The sequence below is a fragment of the Canis lupus genome, chromosome 13 (assembly GCF_048164855.1).
Source record: "Canis lupus baileyi chromosome 13, mCanLup2.hap1, whole genome shotgun sequence".
Lineage (NCBI taxonomy): Eukaryota > Metazoa > Chordata > Mammalia > Carnivora > Canidae > Canis > Canis lupus.
The window spans coordinates 11,913,965-11,934,372 of NC_132850.1; the positions used below are offsets into that span (position 1 = coordinate 11,913,965).

A 20,408-nucleotide genomic window follows, 5' to 3' on the forward strand; every position below is an offset into this window, starting at 1 on the left:
TGGCCCAGGGCGCGATCCTGGAGACCAGGATCGAATCCCACGTCGGGCTCCCGGTGCATGGAGCCTGCTTCTCCCTCTGCCTATGTTTCTGCCTCTCTCTCTCTCTCTCTCTCTCTCTCTCTCTCTCTGTGACTACCATAAATAAATAAAAATTAAAAAAAAAAAAAAAAAGAAATCCCTTAAGGCTTTCAATGGATTCTCACATTAAAAAAAAAACAAAAAACAAAAAAACAATACCTACTTCAAAGGGCTATTGTGAACATTGAATAAAAGAATGAATGTAAAATGTTTAATACATATAACATTTACCACAGTGTATGAATATAATAATAGTAACTGGTATGATAATAATGTTGATTATTTCTCTCCCTACCCACCTTCTTTCTATCCTTATTTTTTCTTTCATGTTTTGGTTTCAAGAGGACAAAGAACCTTTGTCCAATATTAACTGGAAACTACTAGCTTTCAAGTAAGGATATCAAACACTGTGCCTTATAGGCCTAATAGCAATAGTTTGAGAGTTGTGTTCAACTAGCATTATCTAGAGTTTAATTATCTGACTTCTGTTTTACTAAACTAGCAGATTTCTTTCATAGTCGGAAACATTCCTGAATGAGTCTATGGCATTTTTCCTAGGGTGAGAGATAGGCTTATTTCCTCTGGAGATTTTTTACCTCATTTATGTCAGAGTTCTCTTCTAGGGTAAGCTCATTTAGGGCAATAGCTGTACTGCATCTTGTTTGCCTTTGCACCTCCATTTCTGGCATGGGCTTGCACAGGCCTAGAGTAAGGACTCACCAAGATGTGAGTTGATATAGGCTGGAGAAAAGGATGTAGGGATGGCACACTTTGTTGGGTGTGATAATGATGATGACATGGTCTTGGTCTAGAAGGCCAAGTCTGGTAGGGGAGATAAAACAAGAAATCACCCTAGCAGGCACAAGAGACAACACATCCTGCCAACTTAGGCACAGCATGAAGAAGAATACACTATTTTGCTTGAACAAAAAGGTCTGTGTCTGTCAGTTGTACAGGTGAGCACTGTACCTGAGGTTAAAAAATTTACTTCATTCTTTAGGCTATAGGGAGCTGATAGTTTTAGAACTGAGAAGTACAGTTTTCATTTTTCACAGTAGTTATATTGTATAAAGTTGCCACAAACACTGAGTTAGCAAATACTCAATATTGCTTCTAAAGGAAATACTTGGTTAAGTTCCTGTGAGTTTCTGGGTACAAGTTTTCATCAACCAATCAATACATAACTTTGTTTTATGTGTGTTTCTGTTTAAAGACATTTTAGTTAGTGTATAAGGCTTCATTAACATTACACTCATGGCCAGCAATACTATAACTTATGCCTGAACGAAGTTTATCTAGCACACACATTTTCTCCATAAGGCATATCACAACCTTCTTAAATTTGGGAACACCAGACAGCACTTTAGTAGTATGCTTGGGGGCATTTGAAACAGCAAAATCACACACACACACACACACACACAAACCCACACACACAAAAATGCAAAAACCATGACACTAAATCTACCACAAGAAGGACATTTGTTTACACTATGAGAGCTGAAACAATAAAGTAGAGTATTGCCTCATTTGACCTCAGATGGGAACATGGGTACCAGGCAACTGAATTTTTCACCACTCTAAACGTGTTCTCACATGACCATGAAAGTACTGCAAGTGTGGATTTCAGAGTTAGAAATGAAGGTTAATGAGTAGGTGAATTTACAAATATCAGAATCTATGGAATCATGAAGACCAATTTAATATGGGCTCTGTAGCCTTTTAGGAACACTTGCATAGCATTTTGCCATATTCAAATATACTTTTACCTCTAACTTCTAAGTTAGTTGATAAACATTTAATACATACTTAGTTTTACCAGGTACTTGTTAGGCACTAAAGATACAAAATGGGACCAAAAGCCCTAATACATAAACAAAGATATTCAAAGGTTAAAAATGTTATGATAGTCTATGCCAGATATAATGGGAACCCAAGGAATAGTAGAGGCTTTAGTTCTACTGGGAGATCAGTAAAGCTTTGCAGAAGAAACAGGGTTTGAACAAGTATTTTTAAAACGGAATAGCAATGAGAAGGAGTGAACGCTTGATACATGATGAAAAAATCTGGATAGATCTCAAAAGCATTATGCTGAGTGGAAAAAGGTAATCTCAAAAGATTGCACATACTGTATGATTCCATTTATACAACATTCTTGAATTGACAAAATTGTAAGGATGAAAAATAAATTAGTGGTTACCAGGGAATAAGGATAGAGTTTTCTGTGATGGAATTTAGGATATGAAGTTGGGCATGGAAGGATTGAGATAGGAGATGAAAAAATAACTGAAGAGTCTTCTATGTATTAATCTAGCAAATATTTGAGCACCTCTTATGCATAAGATATTGGGGATATGGTAGTGAATAGGCTAGATAAAATTCTTGCCCTCATAAAAACAAGTCTAGTGGTAATTTGAACTAGTTAAGTGTTAACCCTTGTAATAAAGATGAGAATTTAGGATTGCAATTGCCACGTGGCTGACACAAATTGACATAGCTAATAAGTTTCAGAGCAGTGGTCTTTTGATTTCATATTTTTACCTTTTCCTTATTGTCTAAAACTTGTGGGTTATTTTTATCAAGAAGGATTAGAGTAGGGAGACCCTGGAAAAAGGAGACCAGATAGGACTATTACAGTCAACAAGACAATAGGCTATGGAAATCTTAACTAAGATGGCATCAGTAGGGATGAAGAAAAGGCAGCAGAATCAGGAAAAAGGAACAATCAGTGGGACTTGGTGATTGTCAAATTATGTCTGTGGTGGGGTAGAGAAGGAGTTGTCAGAGGAAACTTAGAGGTTCCCAGCCTGAATGATAAGAAAGATGGTATTTACCATGTAGAGAAATGAAGGAAGACAGATAAGGAAGCAGATTTCACTTGAGACAGATTTGTTGAGTCTCAGGTACCAGGAGAAAGTCTTGGTGGTGCTAACAGAGGATTGAGATTTAAACTGGTGAGACTGGCTCAACACCAGAAAATTCCCCTGACAGTGACTGGAGTGGATTTGAAGGAGATGAGCAATAGACAGTAGAGAGTGGTGTTTAAAAGATTGGATTCTGGCCTCCCACACTGAATCTCAACTCTACCATTTCCTAACTCTTCAATCTTGGGCAAATTTCCTAACCTCTATAGAGCTCAGTTTCCTCACCTATAAGGATGATAGTACCTACTTCACTGGGCTGTTGTAAAAATGAAATGAACTGATACTTATAAACCACCAGCATGTAGTAAGTGCTCAGTGTATCTAAGCTATTATGATGAAGTTGATGGCAAGCAGAGGAAAGGTTTTTGCTAACCCACAGAGGTACTGAGAGAACCAATGTTATTATATAAGAAAACCCATCAAAAAAAAAAAAAAAAGAAAAGAAAAGAAAACCCATCATTTATGTTCCTGACCAGATTAAAGAAATACACAAAGGAGTTTTTAAAATATGTTTTTAAATTATAGCCATTTCATGGAAACTGAATGGAATTAAGAGCCTTCACAAAATCTGCTATTGCCCTTTCTACTCATTACAAAGGAGTTGGAGTGGTAGGGAGTGAGGACAATGAATAAAAACCATTTATTTTTATGCCATTATGTGCACAATCAAGTATATTCTCTGAAAGATAGATATTATTCCCATTTTACAGGTAAAGACGTGGAAGCTTAGCTTAAATTTTTCAGGGTTGCACAATAAATATCAGTACCAATATTTAATTCCCATAACTCAGGTCCTTTCCCCATACCATGCAAACATAAAATGGAGTGACTATTACTGATTATGTACAGGTATGTTGATGTATTTAAGCATTTAAAAAATTATTTACTTTGCTCCAGAAGTTAATTTTATAAGGGGTTTATAAAACACCATACCATTCAGAATTGCGTTATCAGAAATCAAATAAACTTTTGAAGGCTTTACATACAATCCAATCTGATTTCATCTGGCCATAAATAAAAAATCATTAGTTCTGTGCTCAATATTCCAGGTGCTTCTGCAGACATGCTTTACTCACTTAAAGTCTGTATAATAACCCCATTGTAAATACAAACAACTGCAAACGTGTATATGTGCAGATTAACCTTTTCTAGACACTCCTTGTAATTTTCAAAGCCAGTGCTGGAGTTCCAGAGTGTGTTAGCACCTGCACCAACATGCCAAATCCCACCCCCGCCCGCCGGTCTCACTGCAGTGCCAGCTCTGGTCCTAGCCTGGCCTGGCCGCAGCCTAGCCCCAGCCTACTGCACCCTGACCACACCCTACTCTTTTCCTAGCAGCAGGACATCAAGGCTTCAGGTTTAATACCTGTATACCTGTAGCTGAATCCCAAACCTGAGGACTCCTTTGCCACTTCCATATTTATTTTACTTTCCTTCCTCTGGTTGGCTCTAATGTAAGAGCCTTGTATGAACAGGCTTTCCTCATGCCTCTCTTAGACTGTGAGAACTAGAAAAAAAACCTATTTTATGAATGAAGCACTCAAGATACAGAGAAGGAAAGGAACTTGATCATGGCTTAGGAAAACCAAAAGACACCAAAGCAGAAATGCTGGGCCCAAATTTACATAGTCATGAAGATAAGGTGTATGTTTTTTTAAACAAAAAAAGAGCTATACACATCAAATTATTTGAGATTGTGTCTCGTTTATCTGAGTATTCCCTTGCATTGTGCTTGGCACACAGTGGGCAACAATAGTGAATTATTATGTATAAAAGTAGAAATCAGAAAAATGGTTAATTCGACTGTAGGGAGCAGTTGCGCACATTCGAATGACCCAAGGAAGACAGGGAGAGCTGATTGACCCCCTAGGACCAAGGTGCCTGCCACCCTTGTGTCCCCGCCACTGCACCAGTTCCCTGTCCGAGCCCTCCCCTGGTCAGAATTGCAGTGGGCCCATTTCCTGCCTGCATCCTGTCCCGGGTTCTCCATTCCTTGAGGATGGAGGTGGTGCCTTGTTCGCTGTTGTGTCCCAATGCCTATCGCAGATTCCGACACTGTAGGAAACACTCAGGAAATATTTGTTTAGTAAATAAATGAAAAGAAATAAAGTATTCCTGTCCATTCATGCATCCACTGTTTTTATTTGGTTTTCGCTTTTGTATTTTCCATCTCACCAGGCAGAAACTCACGGTAGCTCTGTGGCTTGAGCAGAGGCAATAGAAGGCCACCATATAGTGACATTCACCCTCACCTGTTCCTGCCCTCCCTCATCCCAGGTCTCTCCCGCCACCTCCAGGTTTCTCCCTGCCCCTCCTGCTGCATCGTCATGGAAGAGAACTCCAGAGTCTTGGGGGGAACCATGGGGTCTCTGGAATTTAAGCTCCAGAAGTCACTCATCTGGTTAAAATTTTCAGGTGTTAACAGCCAGTTGCCAGCCTCTCATTTTGACATCTCCAGCAGGACATTCTTAGAAGAGTGTGATAGGCAGGGAAGGGAACTAAGCTGGGAACCAGGCGTCCAAGGCAGTATTTCAGTTCTTCCAGCCATTTGTTGTATGATTTCAAGCAAGGGACATACTTCTCTGGGTCTTATTTTCTTCATCTGAAATAGAAAAAGGTTAAAATAAGTGCTTTCTGAATCTTCTTCCCATTCTGATACTATGTGACTCTATGATTAAATGACCTGCATGTAGATAATACCTGCCCCGTTGACAGCACTATTCTGAAAACTAGAACAAAAACCACTGGCTTTCTGGTCTTAATGGCTTTATTTAAGATCATCTTCTCTCCTTTTATGTGAGAATGTCTCTGTCCCAGGCAGTTTATGGGGACTTAAGCTTTTATTTACTGTAGCTGGAGGCTCCTATAAGCTGGGGCTTTGACAATATTTCACATTTATTTATCTGAGCCAGAGCTTAGGATCAGGTGGCAGCTAAGTCACTTAAGGTTATTCAGATGCATTGGAAATGTTGCTTAATAATTCAGAACCAGTTTTCTCTGTTTAGACTATTAAGATTTTTTAAATCCTTCTAATTAGCCAATTCCAACAGCAGTTTAAATAGACAGGGAAATATCTGTCCCTTCTGAAAGGGCAACTGATGCAAACTTATTGCCCGTCTCTGTGTCTGTGCAGCACAACTGACTGAAGCAAGGGCCAGAGGGGTCCAGAGCCAGGGGGCCTACTAGGGTGACCTGTTAATGGTGTCACTGACGAGTTCTGCCTGCTGTCCTAGTGAGGCTAGGGCAGGCGGGCCTGGGAATACAACTCTTGACTCCCTTTCTTTGGACTGGTTGGGGCTCCAGGAGGAGTGGGGAGCCTCCACTCCGTCATGCAGTAGGTCAGTCTTTCAACAAACATTTGCTGAGTTCACACCGGTTCCAGCAATACAGTCGGCCCTGAGGATAGACAGCCAGTCCTTATTTTATGCCCTCAGAATCCAACCTGCCTGGAGAGAAAGACTCATAGACAAACCTGGGAGGCACAGCAGACAGATAACTCAGTGTGAGACTGCAGCTGATCCTTTGAGTTAGATCCTCCAGAAGCAGGTAGCCTCGCCTGATCAAAGTACAGTAGTGCTGGTTTAACAAAGGACTGGGTCCACATTGCCAGTATCTACACTTCAATTCAAACACTGACTGACCTTAGGTGTGCAAACAGATGTTGGCAGCCACCACGTCTGAGGAGTCTGAGATGAAACAGAGGTATTTGTGCAAGCAGCTGGGGACTGGCCACACACAGAGCATGTGTAGACTAGGCCCCACAATGAACGTATATGGGCCCTTGTGTTCCAGGAACATCCATCGCCAGTGATGGGAGAAGATGTCACTTGTAATTAACTCTCTTACAAGGAACCGGAAAATGAGATTAATTTAGGCTCTGTCACTCTGTCACCTGGTTTTGTAGATGAAGTGGCATTTGAGATGAGCCTTAAAGGGTAGATGGAACTAGGAAGGAAGGACAGTCCAGTAGAGGAAACAGCATAAGCAAAGGTTCAGAGAGGAGAAGCACCAGACGTATTTGGAAATAACAAACTGGTCTAACTGGTTAAAGCATAAGGTCTGTGAGGGGATAGAATTTAAAGAAAGAATGTTGGGGCCAATACCACCACCCTTTTAAAACATACAGGCCCAGATACCACTTATTTGATGTAGTTTTTCAAAAGAAAATAAACATCTGTTTTGCCACTTAACTTTACAAATGTTGCTAATAAATTTTTGCTCTGTATTTTTCAATGTTGCATGATGTCCATTTCTGGTTTGATCATTTATTCAACAAGCATTTATTGAGAGCATAGAATGTACCAGGTTCTTTGCTAGAAACTACAAAAACAGGAAAACACACAGTTCCTGTCTTTAACTTGCTCAGCCTTATCCTGGAGACATTCGTGTAAAGCACAGTGGAAGACAAGCTGCGTAAATGCTCCTAGCAGGTATCTAAGTGGTGCATCAGATTCAACATCCTTACTTAACAGAAGGAGACTCAGAGGAGGAAAAGTGACTTGCCCAAGATCCCACAGGTAGTTAGGAGCCGTGTGCTAGAGTGAGGAGCCAGGTTTGCAGTCTCTCAAAGGGTGCTTGTTCCTTTCTCCCCTCCTCTGCTCTGAGCCCTGAGCCTTGAGCTCCTGTGGACACTCGAGGACCGAACTGACAGGAAATTAGCATGAAGAAAGCCTGGCTAGGTGAGGTGCATAGCCCCAGCCACCTTCAGGGACCACTTCCTTAGCGTGTTCTGTCCTAAATGCTTGTGCTTCGCATCAGGGTACTTTTCCTCAAGCCCAGGAGAGAGTTTGGGAGCTACTGGTATAAGTTTGGTATTGTACAGGTGCCTGCTGGACCAACCTTCAAAGAAAACACCTGTTCTGTTCATGATTCTTGCCTTCCAGTTTCATAAGCTTTTGGGCAGATGAAATGTAATATCAAAATAGCTCAGAGAGAGCCTTGGTAACATTTAAGATATTGAACGTGCTGCATCTGGTAACTAGAAAATTTAATGATCTCCTGCTGTTTTGGTAATTGGATAAGTAAATACATCAGAATAAATCACACCGGCAAGTCTTTTGTATGTCGTTAGGGACTCAACTCTTTTAACTCCTGTTCAAAGCTCCAGCTCTTGAGCGGCATTTGCGTGCAGAATTGCGCACACACCAACTCATGTGGCCCTGCTTGAGTACTAAAATGCATTCAAAATGCTTACTTTCCCCCAGCTACTCTGCCTGAAGAGCATGCCGAGCATGCCACTCTAGATCCCTCAAGCCAGGGAGAAAAGTTTAAACTAAACCCTTCATGATCCGTCTCCAAACTGTCTTTCCAGCCATGTCTTCCATTATGGATGTGCTAGAAGCCTTGCCAGAAACACCATCCATTTGCACATTGGGAAAATGAGGCCAAAGCAAAAGGGGGACTCTGCTGTTGTGGTAGGGAGTCATGTCAGAATTTTAAGTAGGAGAGAGGCAGGACCAGACATTGTGTTCATCTCTCTCAGGTGATAGTGTGAAAGACCCAGAGGGAAAGAGGGAAAAGCTATTAGGTATTGGATGATGTTGTCACCAGCTTGCAGTTGAGAAATTTGGGTCTTCTGGAGGTTAAATGACTGCCCAAGAGCGTACATGCAGAACTAGAATTCAGATCCCACCAAGGCATTTTCTTACTGCCTCCCTAATTGGCACTTAAAGGCCTAGTGGTGAAACTGTTGGGCAGTCATTAGGGTTTTTCAGGTTTTTATGAGGTAACAGTTCTGAACCTAGCCGGTTAACAGGTTTCTCCCCAAACATAGTGGTAGCATTCGTTATGGACCAGTCTTTTATCAGAGGCATCCTAGGAACTGTTTATACCTGGCTACCTTCCATGATATCAGCCTCTGAAAGTGAGGCATGTCCCCAGACCAGTGCTTCCAGCCTTTTACAAATAATGTTGAAAATGTCTGTGTGCCTCATTGCAGTAACCACACTAAGCTGCTCAGGGTTAGAAGCAACCCAGCCCTGAGGACTCTCGTTGCCCTAGGGGATGAGGATGCTAGCATCCTGGCACACCTACAACCTGGCACACCAGTGGGGCTAATCTGCACTAGATTTCTCTTACCATACTATGGAATCCTCATTCATTAATTTGCCTACCCCCCATTTATTCAGCGTTCAGGGACAGTGAGCTTGTGAACCATTCTGTAAAGTGGGACTTCCTTTTATTTACTTGAAATCATGTCTTCTAGAGCCCAAGAGGGACTAATCTTGGGAACTGTCATCCCAGAATAAGGAAACATGCTTTTCCTCATTCTTGTTATGCTCTCTATTCTTTTACTCTCTTTCTGCTTTTTACATTCACTCTGCATGCACACTTGGATCTTCTGTGATCCAAGAAGAGGCTTCCTTCCCACCCCCACACCACCCATCTCGATAGAAGCCTCTGTTCTCTCTGGGCCTTCCCCCCTGCCCCCAACATTGTTGTTTAAGAGTATAGTGACCAAAGCCACTATCAAGGATACCAGGGCAAGGAGAAGGTCACATCTTTTGTTTGGTATTCAGGGCCTCCCTGACAATATACCGAGGTTGAAGCCATTTTGACATTAGTAACACTTTATAGAGTTGGTGTCCTCATTAAACAGCCTGCCTAAAGGCTGAATGAAAGGGGATGAAAAATCTAGATTTGGCCCTACATCATTCCCTAAAGGGAATGAAAAATCTAGATTTGGCCCTACATCTGCCATGAATGCTAAGTAATCTAGGGTAAGTTCTTTTCCCTCACTGGACTTTGCTCTCCCCATCTGTTACAGAGATAACTTCTAAAAATCCCCTCCAGTTCTAATAATCACTGGGTTTCAGATCATTGAGGAGCTAGAAATTTGCCCAAATACCTGTAATACACTGTTATGGGGAGCTATGTGCTTCAGTTACATGAAGGGGATGGTCCTTCCAAGCAAGAGACTTATAATAAATACTGTAGTATCTGACTGTCCAGCTAATACTCCCCGGGGAGGTGGTTAAGAACACAGACTCCGGAGCCAGACCTAGTTTAGATCCTTGTTCTGTGCCTTCCTGCCCCTGCAGTCTTAGGCAAGGTATACAGTCTCTCTGAGCTTCGATGTCTCATTTTTTTAAAGATTTTATTTATGTATTCATGAGAGACAGAGAGCAAGGCAGAGTCACAGGCAGAGGGAGAAGCGGGCTCCCCGCGGGGAACTGGGATCACGCCCCGAGCCGAAGGCAGACACTTAACCACTGAGCCACTCAGGCGTCCCCGGTGTCTCATTTTCAAAGTGGAGTTATTGCACCTCCCTCACAGGGCTGTGTAGTGCTTATGAACCACTTAGAGTTAGCACCTCGTAAGCTTGCAAAAAACAGTTGGTTAACTGTCACCATTATTATAACGTGATAAACCAAAGAACACATAGGGCAGCCTACCAGATACAATTTTTATCCCTTTGCCATGTTAGTCTTCTCTCCCTTTGTTCTTCCTTTAACTTTTCTTTCATTCTCCCTTCTTCCCATCTAAAAAAGAAACTCAAGGAAAGAAAATGTCTAGTTAGGACCCTATTCTTCGCACTACAGCAGCCTACCCAGCCTCACTCTGTAGCACACAAATTATTCTACCACAGTTTAATAATGAAAAGAGGAGCATCTGTCACTGTTTTCTAGAAACTCTTGCCCCAGTGCTATTTCTTTCCTGTGATCCAAGGAGACATATTGGTCCACAAACTACACAGGAAACTGGGATGGAAATCAGCTATCTAGTCCCATAGAGAGACCCTTCCAGATTGAAAGTTTCTTTGGAGGTTGCATTACTACCTACAGCAAATGTAGAGGAGAAGTTGCTAGGAACTAAAACTGGCATTGCTGTGCTTGAGGAGGAGGAGGAGGAGGAGGAGGAGGAGGAGGAGGAGGAGGAGGAGTAACCCCTTATGTTTGCAAAAGACTTTATAGTTACCAAAGCCTCTTCATACCCTGATCAGCATATGACCAGCAGATCAGTTCTTAAGTTCTCCCTCTGACACTTTGTGGGTGTAACTGGCCTCTTTAGGGATTCTCAACTCAACAAAAGAAAATGGACAATTAACCATTAGGACCAAGTTGACAGGAATAAAGTTCCTGTGGGAAACAATAAAGCTCATACCACAACAGGAACATGAGCTATGGTACAGCTGCAGAGTGCATGCTTTTTTAATGTTCAAGGGAACATGAACTGTTTTCTGTTTAGAAGTAGGATCAGAGGTTAAGAGGCAATGAAGAGGGTTGCATCAGATATAGGCTAGAAGTTCACAAACCTGGGTGCAAATTCTAGCCTTATCTTTTCCACCTGTGTAATGCTGGACAAATCCCTTAACTGCTTTTGACCTCAGAGAATTCATGTATAACATAGGAATAATAGGAGTACTTCTCTCATGGGATTGTTAAGACAATTTAATTAGATAATATGTAGAACTAGTATAGCATGTGGCACTTATAAAATGCCAAAAAAAAAAAAAATGGTAACTTTTTTGGTAGTGATGACATTAATATTTTTTAAACTTGTGGTAATTAAAATGCATTTGTTTAAATTCAGTAACTAACAGAATGGATTAGTCCTAGCATACCAGTAAGATTAGTTGTGGGGCACCTAGGTGGCTTAAGCATCCACCTCTTGATTTCAGTTCAGGTCATGATCTCTGTGTCATGGGATCAAGCCCCACACAGGTGTCTCCGTTCGGCAGACTCAGCAGGGAGTCAGCTTGAGATTCTCTCTCTCCCTCTCCCTCTGCCTCTCCCCTCCTGCGTGTTCTCTCTCTCTCTCTCTTTCTCTCTCTCTCTCTCCAAAATAAATAAATCTTTAAAAACAAACAAACAAACAAACTGGGGCACCTGGGTGGCTCAGTCAGTTAAGTGTCTGCCTTTGGCTCGGGTCATGATCCCAGGATCCTGGGATCGAGCCCCAACTCCAGGCTCCTTCCTCAGTGAGGAGCCTGCTTCTCCCTCCCCCTCTGCCTGCTGCTCCCCCTGCTTGTGTATTTTCTCTCTCTGTCAAATAAATAAAATCTTAAAAAAAAAAAAAGATTAGTTGTTCCACCATGCTCAAAGTAAATACTAATTTTGAACAGATGCAAAAGCAGATATGTATATTCAACTTCAGTGTAACTTGGGAACTTACATAAGCAGCCTTTGTGCTGCCTCCTAGGATAGAAAGCTCAGGATTTGAAGTGAGAAGATGTGGGTTCAAATGCAAGCTCTACCAATTCCTAGCTGTGTGACCCTAAGTAATGTCCTTGTTTGAGGTTTGATGTTCTCATCTGTTAAAGTGAGGATAAATTACTCCAATCTCTTAGAATAGCTCTGAGGTTTAGATAATGTATGTGAAAGTGGTCTGAGAGCTGTAACACAATAGTCATTGTTATGTACACATCCTTCAGAAGGAAGTTTGTGAGCACATTCATTCTGTGTTCAGATAACTTGTTTAAAGAAGCATGACTTTATGAATAAGCTTTGTTGTGGCTTTATGGGTGGGAAATGTATTTAGGACTGATTAATGCCCTGACTGGGTGACTCTCATCTTCTCATCACGGCTGAATAGACTTTGAGAAAAAAAAAAAGTTGTGACCCTTACATCAGGTTACATCAAATCATAATTATTAAGCACTTGGTTAGTGCTATGGGGGTATTTGGGGTTTTAAGTGTCATTTAAATTACACCTCTTCACTTTAACTAGTTCAGGACTAATTGAAAGACATAAGACCAGCTGAAAGAGAGACATAGGACTCAGAGGGAATACAAATATCACTTTTGTTACTGGAAAAGTTGATCAGAGATTGCGGTTTGGGATCTGCAGCCAGGGGGCTTACTGATATTCTTTGCCCCTAAATTAGACAGATTTGCCCATGCAGACTTTGGTATACAACTGGAGAAGCAGGTTTGGCTCCAGAAAAGGGAAAGGGAGGGGCTGAGCTTAATTCTTCACCCAAACTCACCAATCAGATAGGTAGGTCTTCGTCTCACCCTGTGTGACAGGGAGAGCATCCCAGAGTCTCTGTGGAAGCAGGAGTATGAAGTGCTTCATGGTTATAAGCCTCACCTTATTAAATCGTCACAACTCTGGATGGCAAAAAATGTCTCAATATTATAAATAAACAATGAACCAGAAAATTAAGTAACTTATGCATGGTCATCAGAGAGTTAGGAGGTTTTAGCTATGGAATTCAACCCAAGTCTCTCTCCCTAGGTCACTGGGGAGCTCACACCATACTAAGACATAAATAAGACATTGAATCATGGTAGCTGCCGTGTTGAGGCTCTGGCATGGCTACTTTAATCCCCATAACAACCTTTTCACCCAGTAGAGAAGGAAGCTGGAGCTCTAAGCATTTTACTGATGTGGCCAAGAGCTGGATCATTGAACCCAGGTGGTTCTATTTACAAATCCCAGTTGCGGCCCAATTGACCCCATTGATACATTAACCCCCACATTTTTAAAAATGGAAAAATTAAAGCTCAGAAAAGAAAAATGACACTATTAGAGCCAGAACCAGAACCTATACATTCTGGCCCTTTGCATCCTGACAGCATCAGATAATATACAGCCTTAGCTATTAGTACAAAGGAATATGGAGGAGGGAGAGCTTGCTGAGGGCTGAAAGGGTAGTAAGTGCTTGCAGAGGCTGTGTGGTCTGTCTGTTGTAGATGATGGGGCCTCCTTGTCTTTCACATCTGTGGGAGGGAAAAGGAGGAAGTAGGGGTATAGATGAGATTCTAGTGTTTACACAGAGCTACAAAAAGATTTTAAGTTTTCCACCAGTGTAGCTAAGGGTTGCTCTGAGGGCTGTGCAAGGCTCCCTCTGCTCACAGTGCTGCCAGCACACAGCACAGTCTAGAAAGTGGTGGTGGTGCCTGCCCAGAGGGGAACAGTCAAATACTACAGAAAATAAGAGAACAGAGCTGTTCTCTCCTTGGAGATGCTGGAATTTTCTGAAATGCAAATTTTACTCTAAAAACAAGAATACATGTGAGAAACCACTGGTGGTCTATTGCTTCCCAATTCTACACCTTTCCCCACTCCAGCCCCTAGAACTAGTGATCTTTTTACTGCCTCCATAGTTTTGCCTTTTCCAGAATGTCATATAGTTGGAATCACAATATGTAATCTTTTCAGATTGGCTTCTTCCATTTAGCATTTAAGATTCTTCCATGTATTTTCATGCTTTAATAGCTCATTTTTTTTAGTGTTGAATAATATTCCATGGTCTGGATGCACCACAGTTCATTTATCTGTTTACCTACTGTAGGACATATTGGATGCTTCCAGGTTTGGGGCAATTATGAATAAAGGTGCTAAAAACCTTTTTTGTGTGTGCAGATTTTTGTGTGGACCTAAGTTTTCAGCTCCTTTGGAGCTTGATTACTGGATTATACAGTAAGAATATGGTTAGTTTTGTAAAATACCACCTGTCTTCCAGAGTACTGTGCCATTTTGTCTTCCCACCACCAGTGAATGATAGTTCTGTTGATCCACATCCTTACCAGCATTTGGTGTTAGTGTTCTAGATGATGGCCATACTAATAGGCGTGTAGTGGCACCTCATTGCTACCTTAATTTGGATTTCCCTGATAGCACATGATGTGGTAGGGCATATTATCATATATTTATTTGCCGTCTGCAGCAGATCTCCTTTGATAAGGTATCTTTAAGGTTTCTGACCCTTTTTTTAATTGGATTGTTCCTTTTCTTATTGTTGAGTTTTCAGAATTCTTTGTATATTTTGGATAATCATTCTTCATCAGATATGTCTTTTGCAAATATTTTTCCCCAGTCTATGGCTTGTCTTCTTGTTCTCTTGACAGTGTGTTTTGCAGAAGTTTTTAATTTTAATGAAGTCCAGCTTTATCAATTATTTCTTTTGTGGATTGTGCCTTTGGTGTTGTATCTTAAAAAATCAAAGCCATTCCAAGGTCATCTAGGTTTTGTCCTATGTTATCTTCTAGGAATTTTATAGTTTTGTGTTATACCTTTTAAGTCTATAATCCATTTTGAGTTAATTTTTGGGAAGCGTGTAAGGTCTGCATCTAGCTCCTTTTTTTTTTTTTTTTTTTTTTGCATGTCAGTGTTCAGTTGTTCCAGTACCATTTGTTGAACCTAGAATTTTTTCCTAAATGTGAAAATATTGGACTACCAAACTTAACTTTATTCAGTTTCCTTTTTTTTTTTAAGATTTTATTCATTTATTCATGAGAGGCAGAGACAACACAGGCAGAGGGGAAAGCAGACTCCATACAAGGATCCTGATGTGGGACTGGATCACGCCCTGAGCCAAAGGCAGACACTCAACTGCTGAGTCACCCAGGCGCCCCTTCAGTTTCAAAATAAAAGCATTACTTCAGCAAAATTAAGTAAAATAACAAGGACTGATAATAATATCTATGCTATATGACTGTGAGTTAATATTTGTATAAATATGTTGCAAACTATAAAGCACTATGCATGTATTGCTGCTACTATTATTTTTAGTATCACTCAGCTGCTGCTCTCAGGTAGTCCTCCGTCCAATGGTAGTATTATATTTATGTTCAGGTATTTTTTTTAAGTGAGAGGCAGAATGGTATGGCTAGAAAGAATCCCAAAACAGAAGTCAGAGAGTCTGTTTGAAAGTCAGAAAGTCTAGGGTACAGGACTACATCTTTCTCTTTAACTGTGTGACCTGGGCCAAGTCACTTGACTTCTCTGAGCCTTAGGTAGGCAACCTGTGAAATGAAGGGATTGGACTTTGGCATTCAAGGAACTTTCTCCCCCTAGCATCCTGGGACTCTCTTTGGTATGGCCTAGGATGAGACTCTGTCACGCTGAGTCACATTTTTCTTAGCAGCAATGTTAGACTTTTTTTTACAAAGGAAGTAATAGAAATAAGATGTATATGAAAGTTCAGACTGCTGAGAAAATTGATCTCGGAAAGAATAGCTCTATTTGTACCTTTTTTTTTTTTTAAAGATTTTATTTATTTATTCATGAGAGACACAGAGAGAGAGAGAGGCAGAGACACAGGCAGAGGGAGAAGCAGGCTCCATGCAGGGAGCCCGATGCGGGACTCGATCGCGGGTCTCCAGAATCACACCCTGGGCCGAAGGCAGGCACTTAACTGCTGAGCCATCCAGGGATCCCTGTACCATTTTTTCTAATGTAAACAAGTTTTACAAAGCCAAATTTCCAAAATATTAATTTAATAAGAAGATATATCATCCAAGTTTCCCAAGTATAATGAATAAAATGTCAAGGTGATTGACCTTCCTTTTCTAAGCAAAGTCAGGCCATACCTCTTATCTGAGAATACGCCTTCTCTCCCACGGAGTCCCAAAGGGTGGGTTTCTCTGTTGATTTAGAGAGTCAATAATTCAGTAAAGTCCCGAGTAAATGGCAGAGTACAAGCTCAGATTGGGTTTTTGTATTCGTATTTTATAAACATTTCAGGATTTTTTTTCCTGACCCTTGATCTTTTGCCATTCTTAAAGTGAAGATCTTATCTCTTGGAAGCTTGGTTAGAAAGACCCTCAGGGGCATCTCATCCACCTTTTCTCTGTGGGTGGATCCTACCCTGAGCCACACCCCTGGCCGCTAGAGTAGCAGTTCAGCATATGGATGGCAAAGCTAGATTCACATTCTGGCTTTGTCCTGAGTAGCTTTGAGACCTTGGGTGAACACACCTTACTTGGTGTGTTCCATGGATCAGTTATCTTATCTGTAAAATGGGAATAATAATTGTACCTCAGGTACATCATGTGAATCACATTATTTTGTAAATATAAAATGCTTGGAATATGCCTGGTACAAAATAAATGCTAAATACAGGTTAGCATTACCGTTATCTTCATCATCGTCTCAAAAATGCCCTTATATGAATGCTTCTAGGGACAACAGAGAATGCACTCACTGTATCCACTCTCCCTCCTCCCCTGTCACAAGGTAGTCTGCTGACAGGTTAGCCAGAAGCACTCTGGTTAGCATGAGCTTTGGAGTCGAAGACTTGAGTGCAAAATCTTACTCTGTCTGCACGTTGGTCTGATAATGCTGTACCATGGCAGTAATAATACCTACTCCACTTGGCTTTTCTGAGGACTAGTTAAGGTGCTATAGAGAAAGTACTTAGCCTGGTTCCGGCCACATGGTAGGTACTCAGTAAATAGTAGTTGCTGCTATGATGATGGTTGGGAACAAGAAGAAAACAAAGAACAGGAGGAAGAAGAAAGTAGCCCAGCAGCACACCCAGCAGCTGCTCCTTTATTAAAAAGTTCTTTCTGGTCAGCTGAATTCTGCTTCCCTGGGATTTTACTGCACCAGTCCCAGCCCTGCCCACAGGCGCTGCACATGAGTCTGATCTACGTGGCAGTCCTTCAGATACCCCTTTCCCTATAGCAGCAACCACCACCACCACTTCTCAGTTCCCTCTTGCATGGGACCCAGAGCACTGCAGGATGGTTCCACAGCATGGCCACCTATCCCCCTAGGATCCCCACAGTCTTTTTTTCCATGCCAGGCAAAAAAAAGAATGGAAGCAGAGATTGTCCTTGTTCACTTTGAAATTCCTGTCTGAAATGACCATCAAAGAAGAAAAAGATTACTTCTGATCTGGGGTACCAGAAGGAACAGCCCCCAAACAGTCATGGTTGCTGTGAAGTGGTTCAGCGCACTGAAGCTATGCAAGGGAATCTCTAGTAACTGAGGCATTACCCTAGCAGGGCAGCAGGGCAGCCTGCAGGCCTGAGCTCCAAGAGGCTTCTGGGAAAGAGCTCCAGCTGTGAAGTTAGACCAGGACCCCTCTCCAAGACAACATTGCAGCCAGTAGTGGCTACCGTTGAATGAACATGTACTGGCTTGGGTATTGTGCCAGAAGCTTTACCAGCTCTCCATTTACCATCACACTGACCTAGGAAGAAGAAACTGATTAGTCTCATCTTAGAGATGGGAAAGTGTAGGCTCTCTGGTTACAGAACCTCTTCAAGGTCTAGAGGTAGTATAGTGAGAACAGGGATTTGAATGTAAGTTTGCTTCAGTCATTTTAACCATTATACTGTACAGACAGACCCTATTAACCACATGGCTTCAACCAGTGGCAACAACTTTGAGCCTCAATTTTGCCACCTCTACCTACCTTGCATGATTGTTACGGGAATCAAATAACGTGAAATCCTTGGCATGTCATAGGCATTCAAGAAACTTTAGTTTCCTCCTTTTCAAGTCCCAACTGTCTAGCCCAAAGTGACAGAAAAAATCACTTAACTTTCCTTGGACACACTTTTCTCATGTACAAAGTGGGTATGTTTTCTGAATCTCTAACCTTGTGTGTGGACAGCTTAGGCAAGGTGTAATTTGGGCCTGAGGCTCCAGCCTCCCAGCTTCATAGTGCTTCATAGTGTATTTTTCTGCCGGTATGCACTGCTCTGGCACTATTATGATGATGGTTTCTCCCAACAAACATCATATTTACAAACCACAAATAACAAAGTAGAAGATGCCGGAAGAGCTCTGGCATGTTAATTAAGAACAATAGCAGAAGCAGCTGGACAGAAAATACCAATGAGTCTGAAGCAGAGACTCTGTTGACAAGAGACAGCACAATATTGTACATTAATTGGGGAAGTGGGTAAACATTTGCCAGCAGCTTCCCCCCCAGTGCATTGGAAGACAGACAGCAGGCTGGGCCCTCCCCACCGCCTTGCCTGCCCATCTGCCCAGAGCCCAAAAGATATCAGTAGAGCTGCTTTGCTCTGGGTTCCTTACAAGCAGAGAGGGATTCTGGAGGTTGATGTGTCTCCTTAATGACCCTCCTGGGCATACCAGGTTTCCATCTGGATACAGTCAAGATAGTGTTCCTCCTCCAGCTCTCCAGCCTGCTTGTGACTCTAGTCCTCCCAGGGCCCCCATCTCCCTTGACTAGAAGACAGCAGAGCCATCTCATTAAGTGTGGCTTGAGTTGAGCAGAGGACAAGATTGCAAACCTCAGATGCTATATTCTCTGTGGACCACAGGCCCAGAGCCCCTGTATCTCACAAGGCAGGCTACTCAGCCTCTCATCACACAACATGCAGACTTGTCCACTTATCTGTGTGTCTGTCCATCCTTAGTTACTCACATACACAGTAGACATCATTGAACACCTGCTCTGTGCCAGACACTGTGCTAATTGTATATTTTTTTCTCATTTAATCCTCACATCAGTCCTACATGGTTGATATTAATTCCAAAGCCACAAAGCTAATAGCCAACACAGCTGTAATTTAAACCGGGGTTTTTCTGGTTGTAAAGCCCACTGTCCCTTCCACTAAACTAGTATTTCTCAACTTCTTAAAATTCATACTCCCTTCTGATAAATAGGAAAACTGTTTCTTTCTCTCACTCTCCGATTCCTAAATTGTCTATCCTTGCCCCTGGCCTAAGAGATCATAAACCTACATTAGGATTCCTGTATGACTAACGTATCCCATCTGAGCCAAGATTTTGTCTAGCTTTACTCTCTATAGCTCATATTATTAAATAATGAGGGGTTTTTATTTCTAAGCTATACAATCTTATTATGGTATTGACTCCTTTTTTAAAACTAAAATATCCTCCCACCCTGCCAACGAGGAGATTACGATATGCCTTCCTAGGGAGATTCTCCTCAGGAGAGGATATTCATCTTTGGACATGGTACAGTAGGCATTGTCCAGTTTACCACAGGAAAGTGTAGCCAGAAGATCAGCCCCCAAGACTTAGTTCTTTTCCTACCGAGCAGAAAAGTCTCTCCATGCTCTCAGGAGCTAACCAAGCAGAGGTCCCCAAGAATGCCAATCGGTTGTTCGGCCAGTGAGTACCCTTTCCTAAGGAGCTCCTGTTCTGTCAGCCAAGCTGTGCTATGCAGGAGGCATGGACTTTCCACCCGCCCAGGAAGAGGCCCGGTGTCCTCAAGCTCTGCCTGCCTATGGTCAAATACTAGTTCTTCCACTAAACTATGAGACCTGACCTCCCTGAGCCCCGGGTTCCTCGGTTAGAAGATGGAAATAGCACCACCTGTGTCACAGGTTTACCGGAACATCAGACAGATAATAGATTTGGAAGTGCTCATGCCACTGCGTAGCAGGCTGAGAGTCAGTGTGCACAGGTAGGACCTGAACACCATGTGGAGAAAAGAGGGCTGGTTCCAGTCTTTTAAATATGTTTTCTTTCCTTTCAGGTAACCCAGCTGGACCCAAATAAATCTTTATTGGAGGTAAAGTTGTTCCCTCAAGAAACCCTTTTCCTTGAAGCAAAAGAGTAAACATGGCCCAGCAGTGGAACCAGCCATTCCTTGACAAGCCAGAGGCCTGCATCAAGAGAAGGGCTCCTCAGCCAACCCACCTACACGCTCGTCTCACTCAACTCAATGTCACACTTCTGCCTCTTGCAAGATTGCTGGAAAAAAGTAATAATAAACATAGCTACTTAAAA

The 20,408-nt window shown here is 42.0% G+C and overlaps 1 protein-coding gene across 4 annotated transcripts in view; it reads left to right on the forward strand.

Moving 5' to 3' along the window:
• The window catches only part of FAF1 (Fas associated factor 1), a 460,794-nt gene extending 440,386 nt beyond the window's left edge, over nt 1-20,408 (forward strand). For all 4 annotated transcript variants that reach the window (XM_072772177.1, XM_072772178.1, XM_072772179.1 and 1 more), the window contains one exon: nt 20,155-20,408. In XM_072772177.1, coding sequence (XP_072628278.1) covers nt 20,155-20,238 — 84 coding nt within the window. In that variant the 3' untranslated portion in view covers nt 20,239-20,408. The remainder of the gene's footprint in view (nt 1-20,154) is intronic.